Source organism: Acanthochromis polyacanthus, chromosome 15, assembly GCF_021347895.1.
Source record: "Acanthochromis polyacanthus isolate Apoly-LR-REF ecotype Palm Island chromosome 15, KAUST_Apoly_ChrSc, whole genome shotgun sequence".
Taxonomy (NCBI): domain Eukaryota; kingdom Metazoa; phylum Chordata; class Actinopteri; family Pomacentridae; genus Acanthochromis; species Acanthochromis polyacanthus.
Window position 1 is genome coordinate 9,846,506 of NC_067127.1, and position 16,280 is coordinate 9,862,785.

Below are 16,280 nucleotides of genomic sequence, written 5' to 3' on the forward strand. Positions count from 1 at the left end.
AGGCATATTTTAATTAGGGACATGTTAGTTCGTTACACTAAATGGATTAACATTGCTTGTCAAGGGTAGAGATATGTTTTACATTTAAGTCCACTGGGGAACAAGGTCTCAATTTAACAAGACATCTTAAGTTGAGATGGGTCTTGTTAGTGGGGATTCAGAAATGGCACTTAGACAGTTTAATATTTTGAAAATGTGTGAAGATGCCGTGTCGCTGGGATGCTGTTTGTGTGTAACTGAGTGTAAGAAGTCAATTATTATATTGCAGTAGTCTGCAGGCTGTGACCTGGAAACAATATGATCATTTGCCAGCTTTATTATATTTTAAAAAAACAGACAAACTCAAATTGGTTTAGTTTTACATTATTACTAATAAAACAAACCCGTCTTTCTCTAATCACGTTCTTCCTTTTGAAAGTTTTTGAGGAGGGATTTAAAAGCGAGAAGCTCGACAGCACACTTTCTGACGATGCAGCGAGTATAGGTTCTGCATGACCGTTTGGATCAAAGAGTGGTTATCTCTCCTATTGAGCTGTTCTCACCTCTGTCTTCTCTCATTATGGGGTGGACAACAAGAATTTCCCTCCCTTAATCAGAACCCAATCCCTGGGTCAGCCATCACAGAACTCCTAACAAGCCAAAATGCAAAAACAAGTGTGGAGATAAAAAATAAATAAAATGAAAACAAGACAAGCATCTCCTGACTGTCATAGATGCCAGGGAATTGATTTCTTCCCTGTTAGTGGGAGAAAATGGGTGAGAAACTACTGCTTAGCCAGAGGTTCTACTAAATTAGATTCACTTTGTGTGTTCAGTCAGCAATCAGTCAGCAAAGTCAACCTGAACTGGTTGTGAAGTAAGCACATATTTATATTAATTGGCTTTTTTCTGCTGTGAATGAAATAATCCCCTACCTGACCGCAGTGGATAGCGAGGGGTACATTTAGACAAGTTGTTTCCACCGATATCCATATATTAATAATGACTTATGTTGGAGAATGTAGTTTCAGAGTATGTCAAAGGAATTTATGACTATAAAGGGAATTATTGGGATGTGAACCCCTGCAGGTGTGTAAAACACACCTGCGAGGATTATATCCAAGAGGATTTGCAGCCTAGACGAGTAAAAAAACAAAACCTGCCTGAATTCTTGACGGGTGCTGTGTGCACTCATGGATGAAGATGAGATTAATTCAGACTTGCACAAATGTAGACATGATGACATATGTATTCTGGTGAATGCCAAAAATTGAAGGTTTTAAAATGTGATTAATAACAAAATATAGGCTTCCAGAAGTTAAAAAGCTTTCCATGCTTTGCCACTTTGCTGTTTAGGTATAATGTCCTGCCCTACTTTGCCAGTTCTTGATTAAAATGTTGACTTTTTGCTGGGTAATAACCTGATTAATGTAATTGAATGTAAAAGGGCGTAGCTCAGCAGCACTGCTGATCACCGGAGATGGATTAGGAGAGAAGGCTTTCAAATTGAATACAGTTCTCCCTCCTCAGCTTGTTAATTGTGCCGTTTACCACTACCTGAGTCAGTGACCACTGCTATTTAGTCTCTCTAATGATGATGCACAGTCGGACCCAACCACAGATAATTAAAAAAGCCTTCCCTGCACCCACCCCCCATCTCTCTCTGTCTTGAGTTTGGTGTTGCATTGACAAGCCGCACTACGGCCAGATATTGAGCTGTCTGCTTTGTGGAGTCTTGCCTGCAGGACCATGTAGCCCTCTAAATGCTGTTATGTTGTGTGTTTTCTAGAAAGAAAGTTAGGTGTAGATCCTTGGTATTCGGCTGTGATTGATGGTCCAAAAGTCAAAGGTTTCACCTAGTTCTCCCAGTCAAAGCTGCTTCTCCTGTTGGTCTCTCTCAAGCTAACACAACTAATTTGAAACTATAGCTAACTGTAACATCAAACAGAGAAAACCTGTCCTTTTGATAAGTTTCAGAAACCATTACTTTTCAGCTGGAAGATTTTTAGAAAATGCTGTTCGTGAAATCCTCTTAACACATTGTAAATATTCTTATCCATGTCATAATTTGACTGAAGTGATGGGAAAAAAAAGCAGACCCTCCAGCTACGCTTTCATCAAGTAGTGTTTCTGTACATTTTCAGTTTGTGCATAAAAACACCTAAGTGGAAACTGCTTGGTATGGGTGTAAAACTTGGTCTGTCACCAAAAGATAAATGTGACTAATTGCAATGGAACAGTAGCCTAGCCGCGCTAGACAACCCATGGCAACGAATTTAATTCTCTGCCAGGGTGGGTCTAGTTACCCTCCATACGGCTCGAGGCTGGATTCTCCTAAAACTGGCCGGACCAATCACCATGAAGTGTAGAGTCAGAAGGCAGGCGTAACGAAGTGACGACAGAGGCGTGAGGATTCTGACAGAAACAACCAGCGCACAATAAACAGTTCTCTTTCGACTCGGCTTTGGCCACAGCTCTTAAAGATTTGAAGCTAAAATTCAACTTGAAAGATAAACAAAGGACGGCACTTAAGTGTTTCATTGAGAAGAAAGACGTATTTGGACTTATGCCGATGGGATATGGCAAATCCTTAATATACCAGTTGGCTCCGCGGCTCCGCTGGTGGGGAAGCTAATGGGACTTAGCCACAATCCGCCGGTGCTCTCGGAACTACGTCAGCCTATTCGTTGCGTTGATTGGTTGTATACCTACCCAATTGCTGCAGAGGGATTTGATAGACAACCTTTTAGCCCGCCTCCCTCCCTGTCGAGCTTCCCTAGACCCTTGTGCCGTCAGAAACATGGGTATAGCATGGCTAGGCTAATGGAACAGCTCTGTCTAAGAAAAATCCTGTACAAGTAAAGTGCATTCACAATTACCTTTTGAGGAAAACAGATTTTCTGCTGGACTACGTTTGTTTGTATCTCAAATATATTTCAAATCAAGATGTTTTTCCTTTTATTTTAATGCTTTACTATCCTTCTTCATCACTGAGCCAATCATATTTTGGATGGGTGGAGATTCGATGCTTCGATAAGCTTGCTATCAGTTTAGATTTACTGTTGTCTTTTGGTTTATTAGTACATTATTATGTGTTATAAATCATTTGATGTGCTGCCTAATCTCGTGTGAACGCAGAATATCATCTGCATACAGTGGCTCATTCTGTCACTGCGGTGGGTATTTCTGAATTACGCAGTGAGGAACATTAATGGAAAACTATTCTCTCTCTCTCTCTCTACTCAACCTACCAAATTTTAATGAGGATTTGTATCATATAGTAAGGCAGCCCTGCTAGCTAATTTTTATTTTTCCTTTTTCTTTCAGTGGATTATCCATTTGAGTCACAGTGCCCATTTCCCTGCGTGAAAATGTTCCACCTAAACAATTCCATTCGTCCCTATTTTGAACGAAGACTGTTGCCGCATCCTTCACTTAGCGCAGTCATAGATGATTGTAATTGGTGTAAGGAAATACAAATAAACCATAGCATTTTCCCCCTATAGCAGAATGATGTAGAGATGCAACCAGACTTTTATGTTGTACAGAACGGGCTGGCTATGCAAGATGAACAGAAAAATGACCTATGTCTGAATGACAGAATGCTGACACTGTCACTTATGTATCACATATCTGAGAAGGCTGGATGTTATGTATTTTTTTTATTTGTAGTGCATGTTGATGGCCTTTTGGTCAGTTTTTATTTCTTCTCTTTAGAAGAACGAGGTAGTAAAGAAACTGATGCTAATTGCTAGACGGCCTCCCATTACCACCTCCATTTGTGATTCTACAACTTGTTGGACTTCATTGCAAATATTAAATGTTTTCATTATCAAATCATTTTATTATTATTTTAAATTTAATTGCTTACTCTTGTTTAGACTGATCTGAATCCAAGATGGTGGTTTAACGTTGCTTCTTTAGTCCAAACAAAAATTTAGAACCCCAAAGAAATTCAATTTATAGAAGTTGGAACCAGCAAATATTTGGAATTTGTGCTTGAAAACTCCAGATGTTTTTAGATCATTAGAATAGCCACAATTTTTGTCAATCAGCTAATTGTTTTAGCTCTAATTAACTCTATCCTCTGTTTAATTGATATTAATAACCATGATTTTCAATGAATAATGCTTTTATAATGATGCAAATTTTCATCAAACCAAAAAATTCCACTTTTCCCAATGAATTTCAACCCCATCAGATTTAAATTCATCATTTTAAAAGTACCCTGTTGAAGCAGCTCCACAATGAGGTGCATTTTAAGAGGTCTGAGAGGAGGAAAAGCAGTCTGTGAATTACACAGCTTGCAGTCTTGAGTAAGTGCTGAAATAATTAGGAGAGAGAAATCTTTGGCTTGTGCAAACTTCCTTCCACCATTGCAGAACAAAATAATAAAGAGAATGTGTGTGAGACAAAGGCAAGAGACCCCCATGGTGCCTGGGTCTTTGCTTCCTGTCATGAGTATTCCTGCGGGGTTTCACATGACAAAACGCAGAAAGTTGTTTTGTCCCCGTGCCTGTCACGATCCACCCTCATAACCGCAGCTGTGTGTTTGTGTGCATATGTGTTCGAATGTGTGTGTGTGTTCAGTTGTGCACATATGTGTGTTTGTGACTGTGCTTTTCTTTTTTCTTTTTTTTTTTTGTGCTGGCATGTTGTCTCGCTGTCTTCCCTGTCAGCTCATAGCCTGGCACCTGCTCTCATGTTCCTAATTAGTCTCATTTAATTAATTATATTCTACAGCACATCTCCTCTCTGTTCATAGGCAGTTTCTTTCTGTAGGTTTCACTCCCATCCTTATGCTCTTCTAATTCCTTACACTCTACATTGCAGAGAATAGAGGCTATGTACATGGCGTGTACTGCCGTTGTATGGAAGTTTGTCATAAAGCAGAGGTTGTGTTAGGCTGAGTTTCAGTTGCTGGTAATAAACGGTCTCCTGGTTGAATGAAGCAGTTCTTAAATACTAAACATCAGTTTAATTAAAGTTTTAAAATGCAACAAAACAATCTCCTTTAGTGGGCTATACGATCGCACTCTCAGAAGATGCATTTGGTAACTTCTTTCCCTCTCAGATCTGACGCTAAATGAGTGGGTTTTTTTGCTTGTGAGACAAGCTGACAACCAGCTGACTCACAAACAGAATCTCTTCAGTAAGCTGCAGGAAAACAAGTCAAGTTTCAAGCTTGGTGAGTAAACAGAAATCAGGAAAGCACTTTACCTGTGACAGTTGGCCTAAGCACCTCTTTCTTCTCTGTTAGCTTTTCTGTTCCATTTGTCAGGTTCACTTGGCTTGTATGCCACTGTTGTCTATTAGGTTTCATTTTCACTGTGCTTAGCACTACAGTAAAGGACTGAATGGAGAGGAATGAGAAAGAGGGAGAGACAGAAGGAATGAGTCCCCAGAGAAATTGCTAATCAATTTGACACATGAAATTGAAGTCAACAGTAAAGAATATTTGTAGTTTTGTTTACTCTCGAGACACTCTGCAGTGTCTTACATGTAAAGCACAAAATACCTGTCCTTAAGTCACCTTTATGTTGCATGAGGTGTGATAATTTCTTAAAATCAAGTGACACCAAGAAGGGGGCATCCAAGGTACACAAGCCCATCAATGAACGACAGTGGAAACAGCGTTGAATTTCACTTCCTGATGTCAGAGAAGAGTGGCAGCCAGTCGCAGGCAGCCTCCCAGCTGCCCCTCATCCCATGTTTTCCACTAGAGGATCCTGGGCTTAAAGAAAAGATGCAATTAATAATTCAGAGTTGTGATGAACACCACCCAACACAGCCACAAAAGACAAGATCAAACTTTTGGCAAAGCCAGCGCCGCAGCGGGCTGATAGTGTTTCCGAGCATAGCGCGCTGTACGTTGACCATATGGACACAATAATCACCCGTGGGATGAATCAGCAGATTCTTGATCTGGAGCCCAAAATCACACGACACCTTAATTAGCTGGTGTTGATATCGCCCTTCACAGCGCTAATTTGTCACCAGCAACAAAACAGCTTCTGGCAAGCACCTTTCTGTTCTGAATTTTGTCAACAGAGCTCAGGAAACAGCGATGGAGCATTTCAGGTGACAAATGTTTGAGATCTATGAGCAAATCTCATCTGACAGGGAGCTCCACTTGGCCAAGCCTTATCGCTTATCAACGAAGATTTCACATTGAATCATGTTACATATCAGCAGTCAATTATGAGGAAATAAGCACGAGTTTGTCTTGGTTATTTCCTGACTAATATATGCAGTCATCATTAAATTATTTGGGACTGTGTTTATTCCCAATGATATGCAGTTCCCAATAAGGTGTAAATAATTGCTGCCGTCCTCGGGAGGTGTAGCCACCATGAAGCAGTGAGTTGAAAAGGTCAGACGTGTTCTGCACGCCAGCTCTAAAGTGGTTTATTAGCATCCCAACGACATATTCAGGAGATCGTCTGAGACATAATTACCTGGATAAGGTACAGATGAATACAGTATTTGGGGGAGAAGGCAAGGTTGGTTGGATATTGGCTTTGTCTCCATTAACCTGGAGCACGGTGTTAAAGGATCTGTTTGTGGAAAGAAAATGACAGGGAGTCAGGCTGACGGGGCTGGACTGAGACAGTTAAAGGCCCCTCGCTGCATAGGATAATTAATAAATAAAATACCAGGGGAGCCCCTGCCATGCCTTCGTCTATGACAGGGGCTGTCTCCAGTGCGCTAAAGCATTAAATGACCAATTTCTGTCAGACTAACTTCCACCACGCTCTCTCTCCAGTTCTCTCTCTCCCTCTCTCTTTTGCTTGCCCTCTCGTCTCTCCACTACACTCTCACCCCTCTCTCCCCCATTCCCTCCCTCGCTTCCTCGTTTTCTGAAGTGGGGCTACTTTGCTCTCTTTGCACTGAGTTTTTCAGCGACTGATGGCTCTAGTTCATTTCTGCTGAATTAATTGGTCCCTGAATGAATTCTGTTGACAGGGCAATTCATCATGTGTTTGGCCTGACAGTGACTGGGTGTTGGGTAGGGGAGGGGGTGGAGGTGTTGGGGAGTTTGTGTCTCTCTGTGTGTGTGTGAGTTCAGGGGGGGTGGTGGTATGAAGCGGTGTGGGGAGCCAGTCAGAGGTGGTGGTGGGGGTTGGCGGTTGCGGCCTCCCACTATTCTTTCTCCCCTCTTTGCCTCGTCTCTTCCTCCGTCCTGCTCAAGCTGCAAAAGGCTTGATGCTCTCATTGAACTGTTTTACCCAAACAGTTGAGACTCAAACAAATCAGCCCCCCTCCCCCCCACAGCATCCCACTCCTTCTGTCAGACAGAAGACGCTCTCTCAGCTTGAAGGGGGCACGCAGGTCAGTGCTACCCCATTTTACACATTTTGGCCTTTTGTTACGCCCCTACACACTTCCTCCCCAGCATTGAATCCCTCCCCACCTCTTGATATGCGCACAGAAACACGGCAACGCCATCAATCGGACCACAACTCCTCAACAAAGTGACATAATCAGGTAGCGAGGCATGTTTAGTTCTTAATTACATAGTGTGTCGCACAATCGCCATTCAAAACGATAATTTAGCTCCTGAAGGGAAATTGCTCTGCGGTGCCGACTGATCTAACAGGGATGGGAATGGTATAATAGCATATAGTTGGCAGATGAGGTCTAGGTTGAGAAATGCAGCAATTGTATTTCTCCAGACAGCTCTTCGACTGCTCATTACTCTAATTGCAAACTATGCTACAGAACAGGATTCACAAAGAGCCGGAGCATCGCTTGAGCTTGAACATGGAGGAGACCTCTTTAGGCTGTGTTGAGTCAATCAATGCTCACTCATTACAAACATCACAAAGTCATGTTCTTGTCGCCTGGATGGTCTCACCCGCCGACAGTGAAAATAACCTCATAATCATTGTTCTGTCAAGATCTGGATCATCAGAGACCAGGCTTGAACTCTCGTGGCTCCTGTGCCGCTCTGAAATAATCTTCATGTGCGATGAGGATTTATTTTCACAAGGACATTTTCGCCAATCTTTATTTGAATTTTCAACACCTTTCATTCTTGGTACCAGGATAATAAACACATAGTTACTTCTTCAGGAACACTTCAAGAAATAAATCGTTGTAACCCGCAACACATTTGAGCTTCATGATACAACACTAGACCACTATAGATCCTATTCCCCAACACAAATCCATTTGGGGTTAACAGAGTTAACGAAGGCGGCATTGTGAACAATACTGCGCCCGTGCAGCCACTAATTAAAGCTGCTTCTAATGAGGGCTTGTTGATTGACACAGCAGGGTTGGCCTCTCCCCTCACTAGCATCAACTATGACAGCCACATGATGAGGCTGATGACAGGCTTCCATGCAGGCAGATGACAGGACGTCACTGCTAGACCACCACCACTCCTTGCCTTTGAAAAATACTGCGCTCGTGTGACACCACAGGATGCACTGAGTTCTGAATTGTAGATAATTACACAAAAAGTAGGAGCTAAATATTAAGGTGTGTACACTGTCATTTTTCAGCGTCTGTGTTCAAAGTAAACACCTTGCTCTCAACTGGTGGATGAACCTTTACTCAACTGTGAAGCATTTATTTCTGTACGATGTATTGGTAGTTAATATTAATGAATCATTGTTTATTTAGTGTTAGCTAGCTTAGTCCAATGTTTCCTTGTCTAAAGGGGTCACGAGATAAATCTGTAAAAGCAGCATGTGTGCGAGAAGAAAAGTCAAAGTTCTGTGACACAAATGTGGATTATATTGGGATTTTTAAATAAAATATAAATGTGAAATATTTAGTATATTTGACCTTAGGGGCTTTAAACAGTTAAAATGAAGCTGTCACAGAAGTATAGAGGGATAATGTCACTTTCATGAGAATGTTAACCATTTCAAAACATGTGAAACCTGTGACAAGGGGCTCGAGTTACACACTGTTTTTTCTTGTATGGATGTATTTTGTATGTTATAACTTAGCAATTTTTTTAGTTTTAGATAATCCTAGTGAAAAATAAATGCTAACTACAACTATCAGTTGAATGTCACAGTGTAAATATTACAATTTTTCCCAAGAAGTAAAGTGTTACACAAGAATAAAGTAGCAAAAATGGAAATACTGAACTAAAGTGCAAGTCCCTGCAAATTTTGCAGTACTTGAGTAAATCAATTTTCTCCAATGATGCCAATCACTCATGTTATTTTTAAGATACGTACAAAGTCCGAGTTAGAAATTGAGTTAGAATTGGAATCTAAAAATATATATATAATGCAATTCCGTGTATTGGTGCCTAAAACTTTAAATTTGCAAGGGATTGCTTCATACTGTGGCCACCTATTAGCTCTTTAAAACTGGCTTATTTTGCTGTATACATTATCAGTGACAGACATGAATCATGCCAGAGAGGCCTAGCTGTAGGGCATCACCAAGCCAAGTTGACAATGAGGGTGAAGTGTTTGAGTAAATCTTGCACGAGGCCCATTGGCCCCCGTGGCAGGGCCTCTCTGTGCCGGTTTGAGAAGCCCCGAGGATGACAGGTGCTTTTCGTAATGCCTAACTGATGAGAGCCAATCAGTGGGCTCCATTCTGCTGGTGTGTGTCTCTTCTCCTGTTGTTGTCATCTGGCCCGCTAAAGTAAAGATGAGCTTGACTGACAGATGCATTCGGGTTCACAGTTTATTGGTTTCTACGAGAGAGCCAGATATGCCAATTTAGACAGGGTAGTGACAAAAAAGTTCCCATCTAAATGGAATAATTTTACCACTGGGAATTCTCAGCTGGGAGAAGAGGGAGTGTTCGAGTCTATGTATGTGTGCTTTTCTTTCTTTCTTTTTTTATCTTTTAACAAGGCCTGAATGACAAACACATAGGACAGTTAGGGGCTGACAGAAACAGCAGCTTTTGATGCTTCACAGGGGATCCATGAAATAAACAATAGGCAGAGGAAGCAGAGAAATTGAATTACAACTGGCTGAGCTTGTGCGTTTTGGAGTGGAGAGTGGAAGTCAGACAGCAGCAGTGTGGTATAGCAGGATGAAACCAATGCATCATTAAATATACTGGAGTTAGAAGCTGGGGCAAAGCTCTCCTGCTTTCTGTACTGTCCTGCTGCATTGTTTAACCCCAATCTTTCAGTCAGTTAATACACGAAATGGTATTTTTACTGACGAGTGAGGAAACTTTAAACTGTAATCATCATTTATATGACATCTACATATAACTGTATGTTGTGCTGCTTTCATAGATTTCATATTGGAGAGCTGTAACCCGTATGAGTGCCTTGTTTAGTACCGACCGTTCATAAAACCAAACGTCAATACACCTCGCCGGGAACCTTGAACCCTGAATCATTTTCTTATGGGGTTAATAATGAGGGGACGCCAAGTCAACGACAGACATATAAAAGAATTTATTTCTCATGTGCACAAAAAGAATTGGAACAGAAACTGAAACAGAACAATGATTGAGGCCACAAGGCTTTCCACATAGATTTTCATCAGAAATCCTTTTAATGTCCATGACACATCTCCTGTATCATCTTTACAACAGCAGAAGACCCATTCCTGCAGAGGTGCTCCACTTCCTACAGCAAAGACGTCGCTTGAATGACGGTGGCTCGCACTCTGCGCCAGTGTTTCATTTTCAGATATGTCGAGCTGCACGTTGACAGAAATAGGCAAATCCCAAGTGCAATTTATAGAGGATAGCTTCTCCTGAAGAGCAGGACCGCAGTCTGTTTCTCTGTTCTCTGGTGCCCTCAACAATGACAGTTAACCCCGGTAACAGATGATACGTTAGCTTGTGTAGTAGTAAAGAAATCTTGAATGCCTTATGCTAAATAGTTGTACTGGTAGCAGTGGAGAGTGGAGGGAGGAGAGATGGGTGACTGGGAATAAGTATGGATGTGTTTCTATACATGGAGGCACAGGTCACTGTAATTTGGATTAACATAATGACCACAACATCTATAAACAGCAATCAGGACGATATCTTCGATTGCCAAGGACTTCAGTTTGATCGCATCTTCATTTGGGGGGGAGCAAAAGTGAAACCAGAGAATAGTCATTTCACACTGGAGGTCTTTTGTACTTTTTATGCTGTTCTCCATGGGGATTACTTATTCTGAGCCCGACAACAAAAGATGATACAGAAAGCCATTAAACTCATTGCATAGTGACATAAAACATCATCATGACGATATCATGAAAATAAAGTAAAATGACAAAGACAACTTATGTGATGTTAGCATCTGAAACCTGCTATTGACGTAGCCATAGGTTATACAGCAGTTGTGCCTTTCCTTAGAGCACAACATTACATTAAGACACAAATGTAATGCATGTGGGTTTTTTTCAGTCTGTATATCTACAAAGGGAGCCAGTACATTAGTATGATACTGCGATGGTGTGTGTATTTGTGTGTGTGTATGTGTGTGTGTGTGACATTATATTTACAGAGAAGAATTGTCTTCACATTATTCACAAATCATTCTATAAAGCAGCATTGAGTTGCAGTTGTTGGAGTATTGAGTCACTGAATTTCACCTTTTCCATTACAGTCATATGCATCATGTTGTTCACCTGTTGAAAAGCCATGACATACATGTTCAGTGTTGACTTATTTAAACGATAATACTGCTTTAATTATGCATACATATACTGTAAATAAAATATTAAATATCAAACTAAGTCTTTGGCAAATGTAGGAGTACATTCACAACATATTTTCCAAAACGCAAAATGAAACAGTATTTCCTTTCAGCCCCTATGGAGAGTGGAACATAATGGAGGGTGGTGAATATGTGTTTTTAAAGGCAATTAATTTCATTGAACAGGCATGAATTTAGGTTGAAAAAACAGGTTTGTAAGGCAATTGTTGAAGCGAGTTTGCAGTTGGCTTGCACAACTGCATACAGCTTTCTAAAGTGTGTAGGCATCTAGTGGTATGACTAAGTAGCTGGATGAAATATAGTTGAACTGGAAGGATTTGTTCGTGTAGCCAAAGAGCTATGACTTGCAAACGTCTTCAGAAACTCGGAAGCATCACTTTTACTCTGGAAAAAGATGTTCACACAGAAACAGATGTTTGTTTTCTTTGTGTATTTTGTATACCAATACAACATAAATATTGTCAATGTATGCTTTGAAACTGGTTAATTAAACTTAATTATAAGCGAATGTACCAAATTCAATTAAAAAAAAAAGAGTAAAATAAAATGAGGTTATAGTGCAAAAAAGAGCAAATGACGACACCATGCACGGACATGGGCATGACTGGAAAATGAGAGAAATGTGACAGAGATTCAGAAAAGTCTTTGATAAGACTTTAAATAATTGTGACATAAAAAATAATTTAAAGTATTTAAAATTATGGCAGGACCATTTTGAGTTCACGGCCGCCAAATTTTTAATGCCTTGCAAAATGATTTACATTTTTACATCTGATTGTTTGCCACAGGGAGCGTGATGTTGCCATTGGTCTATAGGGTCAGTGGATGTCGCAGGGCATGCTGTGTTCATCTGATAATTTAGGTGAAATGGGAGCAAAAGACGTAGTCAAAGCACCGGAGTAAAGCCTGTTCTTACAGTGTGTAGCCGGGATCTCATTAAGTATCAGAGGGGCCCCACAACACTGGTTCAAGTCGCTACATTATCCAGCCATGGGACCATCGTCAAACTCCCCTGGACTTCTCTCTTCAGAGCAGAAAAAAATACTGCAGTTCGTTACATAAAGGAATGTGAGGATCCATGAATAAAATAACAACAACAACAACAGCAACAAAGAAACAAAAATTAAAAACCCACAACATTTTTTTTCCACATGGTATTCTTCACACTGTTTTTCTTCAATTTATATTTTATAATATATATATTTATATAATCTCTTAAAGTCATTCTGGAAATGTTCAGGCCTGTGAGAGAGTGAGGGCATGATAGGTGAGCTCCCCAATGCCCGTGGGCCCCTTTTTTTTGATCCAAAGAGTGTAACGCTGAAGCTGGGTGCACCGGCGTCGACCTCGCCCATTCTTCCTCCACAAGATGACGGGCTTTCGTTTAGGATTCCACCTCGCTTCCCTTCGACCTCAGTGTTTCTCAGACAGGGACAATATGGAGGCCGAGGCTCTGGCCCTGCAGTTTGAGCTGGTCTCCAGGGTAACTAGTGGCGGTCATAGGCAGTGGCAGCAGTGGGAGGTGCGGAGCCACGGGATGCGGCACTATAATAATAAGGGGAACCTGAAAGTTAACAGAAGAGCGAGCCGTTGGAAACCACGAGATCAAACATTGTAGAAGACAAATGTGTGTAAAACTCCAACAACAGAGAATATTCGGAGCCTGGAGATTATTCTGCTAAGCCACTTACTTAATAATGCTGGATTGCTGAACCGCCAAGCTTCGTTGTAAGTTGTGTATTGTGGATGAGAGTAAGGGTTTCCGGAAAAGTCCCCTCCTAGACAACAAACAAGTACAAACAACCGTGAGTGAACAAAATTAACTGGTATTTTTTTAAATATTAAGCTTCAAAACTGTATGTTCCCCAAATTGCATTGCAGCTACATTGGAATCCTATCACACAACAAGGATTTTTTTTTTGTCCTTGTTGCTTTAACTCTGCAGTCATTTCAAGTGAATTGATCGTTTAATTAATCCTCTGTTAGTCTTTAGGATTTTCGCTGTTCTTTTCCTAAGTTAGGCCTTCAGTGCTTTTTTTGTCCTGCTTTTTAGCAATGATGCTCCGCTTCAAAACTCCCTAATAGGTTCTCGGAGACCCTTATTATCCTTCTCCCTGTGCAGTGGGAAGGACGGGAGGGTGAGGAGATATCAGAGAGCGATGCTGGGGGTCCGCAGGTTTCCTTCTTTTATGAGACTATAAAGGCTGGGTTTTATATGAAGCTGCTGAAGAATGGCTTCTGCTTTAACAGTGTTTGGGGCCGGTCACTAAATCTTAGTCATTCGCCACCAAGTGAAAAAAACCCACGACTGCTGGGTTTCTGTGTTTGTTTCTGGGTTTATCTTTATTATCCAGGATATAATCTAAGAAGCACATAACATTTTCCTGATCTAGCTTTAAAAAGTAGCTTTCAACTCTGTTTATGTTCTAATATGTTGCTTTCACGGACACTGAGCTCACCTGTAAATGCTGCGCACCAGCTTTGATTATTGATCAGTGTGAAAGGTGCATGTCTCCCAGCAATAAAGGGGAATTGTGTTTTCAGTTGTTTGGAGGAGAGATCTACACATGCTGGCATCTATAGCATCCTCACTGCTGGTTGTGTAACTTGAGCTCATCCCTGAGAGAGATAGTGATTTAAATATTTACAGGCCCTCCACGCCTCTGTGTTTTGACCCTTAACTGTTTGCTGTGAACCTGAACTGCAGGTTAAGTAGAGGGGAAAGAGATACGCTCTGCAGCCCTGGGTGTCCGGGGAGGCGAGGAGAGGAGCAAAAGCAGTGTTTATCGACGGGGCTGGTGAGAGTGCGCTGTGTGGACACGGCGAGGGTAATGAGCGCTGGGAGCTGGAGTGTAACTGAGAGGAACTGTCCTATCTCACGGCCACTGATTGTGGTGATCGCCTATCGAGTTCATCTAATGTCCTCATCCACAGACGCTAACCACACGCTAACCGCAGTCTAACAAAGCTATAACAAGCTCGCTTCAATCCTTTGAGTCAAGAGCAAAGCTATAAGGTTCCTTCCCCTGTCTCAACACTGATTGTGTGTTTCCTTTTTTTTTTTTTTTTGTAATATACTTTTTTTGTTAGTATACATGTGCACTGTTAAGTGACCTACAAGATCCCCTGAAGGAGACTATCTGCAGAAACAAAACCTCTAACAGTAAAATTAATGGCATCATAAAAAGGGGAGTAGCGTCACCTACCAGGAACCATTCCAGCGAGGGTGGAGGTGGGGTAGCTGCCTTGTCCTGTGGGGGGACATGAGGCGGGTAGCCAGGTAAGGTGGTGCTGGCCATGTCTCGACCTGCAGGCACACAGAAAGATGCTCTGTATTACAAGAGTGCTTGGACACAAGCGAGCTTAATTTGTAACCTTCATTTCTACTTGAGAGAGTTCAAGTTAAACCAGTCCAAGGTTTGCATCCCAAGCCACATGTGTGATTAGGATTAGGCAAGAAAAGAATTTAGAGAAAGAGACCCCAGTTTTAGATCAATGCACCTCACATGTTGTGTTTTTGACTTAAAGTCGCTGTTGACCTTTATCTCATCGATCATTAACCTCAACCTAGTGCCTAAGCATGAGTATATAAAGGATTTTTTTAAAAGTATGCTTACATCATGTTGCATTTGATGCAAGCTGAAATTGTACTGCATGAACAGATATTGTAGGAAAGCAAAGAATATAGATAATCAGCGAACATTTTACAGGATCAGTATGAACATTCTGTGACATGCCAGATCCATTAATTAAAATTTCCTTATTTTGTTGATTAAAAACATCTTTGCTTTTGTGAATTTGTGGTATATAAACTTCATCTTTAATATCTAAGAGAGATGGTTTGTCATTTACTGATGTACTACACCTTCTCCCATAGCAACGGTGTCATTGTATTATTGTATTTTCCATACACGTTTTTTAAGAACTTTTAAAACTTGCATTAATTACTGTAATTATGGTATTTAATAAAAAACATACAAAAAAAATGCCAAAGTGAAATGATGCATATAAAACCAAGCCCCCCCTGTCTGTTACAGTCCATCAGACCATTTAATTTCTTATGCATGATCAATTTGCAGTTTTCTAAAGAAAAATAGGTCAGCTAAAAAAAATAACCTTAAATATGTAAAATATTGCACCATCAGAAGCGGTAAGCTGTCCATCTATTTCCTAATAAGCAGGGGGCAGACGCACTACAAACTTAAAGATGTCACTCGTCTCTATCATAAAACAAGTTGCATGTAATTGGGAGAAAAGTTATTTGTGTTCAAAAAATAATTTCATCAGAGGCAACAGCAACATAAGCGTAACGCACTAATGTTCTCAGCAGCTAAAAGTGACAGCAGCATCAGGCCAATGAGAGCTCTCTCTGCTCTCTGCTCCACATTCACCCCTGTAATTAACAGTGACAGCATCGGGCCTGGCTGGATGAAGGGGCACACAGAACTGAGAGATATTGGTCTAAAGCAGGCCCAGCATCAGCCCTACATCTCTGCTTTTGAAACCCCCTCCTCCTCCCTTCCTCCCTCCCTCCCGCCCTTGTTCTCTTTTGGCCTCCTCCGGCCCCCCAGACTTTGGGCCTGTCACGAGGCTGGAAAGACTGGGAGTGCTATTGTTAACCCGAGAGACGAGCAAGGGGTCAAATGTA

At 41.2% G+C, this 16,280-nt stretch overlaps 1 protein-coding gene and 1 long non-coding RNA gene across 2 annotated transcripts in view; one reads left to right on the forward strand and one right to left on the reverse strand.

The window, feature by feature from the left end:
• LOC127537638 (uncharacterized) overlaps window positions 1-16,280 on the forward strand; it is a 161,426-nt gene that overhangs the window by 33,208 nt on the left and 111,938 nt on the right. The gene's annotated exons all lie outside the window — the stretch shown is intronic.
• Window positions 10,349-16,280, reverse strand: part of pax2a (paired box 2a) — a 29,915-nt gene continuing 23,983 nt past the window's right edge. Inside the window, 4 exon segments of the mRNA XM_051960516.1 lie at window positions 10,349-13,177; window positions 13,324-13,410; window positions 14,839-14,895; window positions 14,898-14,939. Coding sequence (XP_051816476.1) covers window positions 13,056-13,177; window positions 13,324-13,410; window positions 14,839-14,895; window positions 14,898-14,939 — 308 coding nt within the window. The 3' untranslated portion in view covers window positions 10,349-13,055.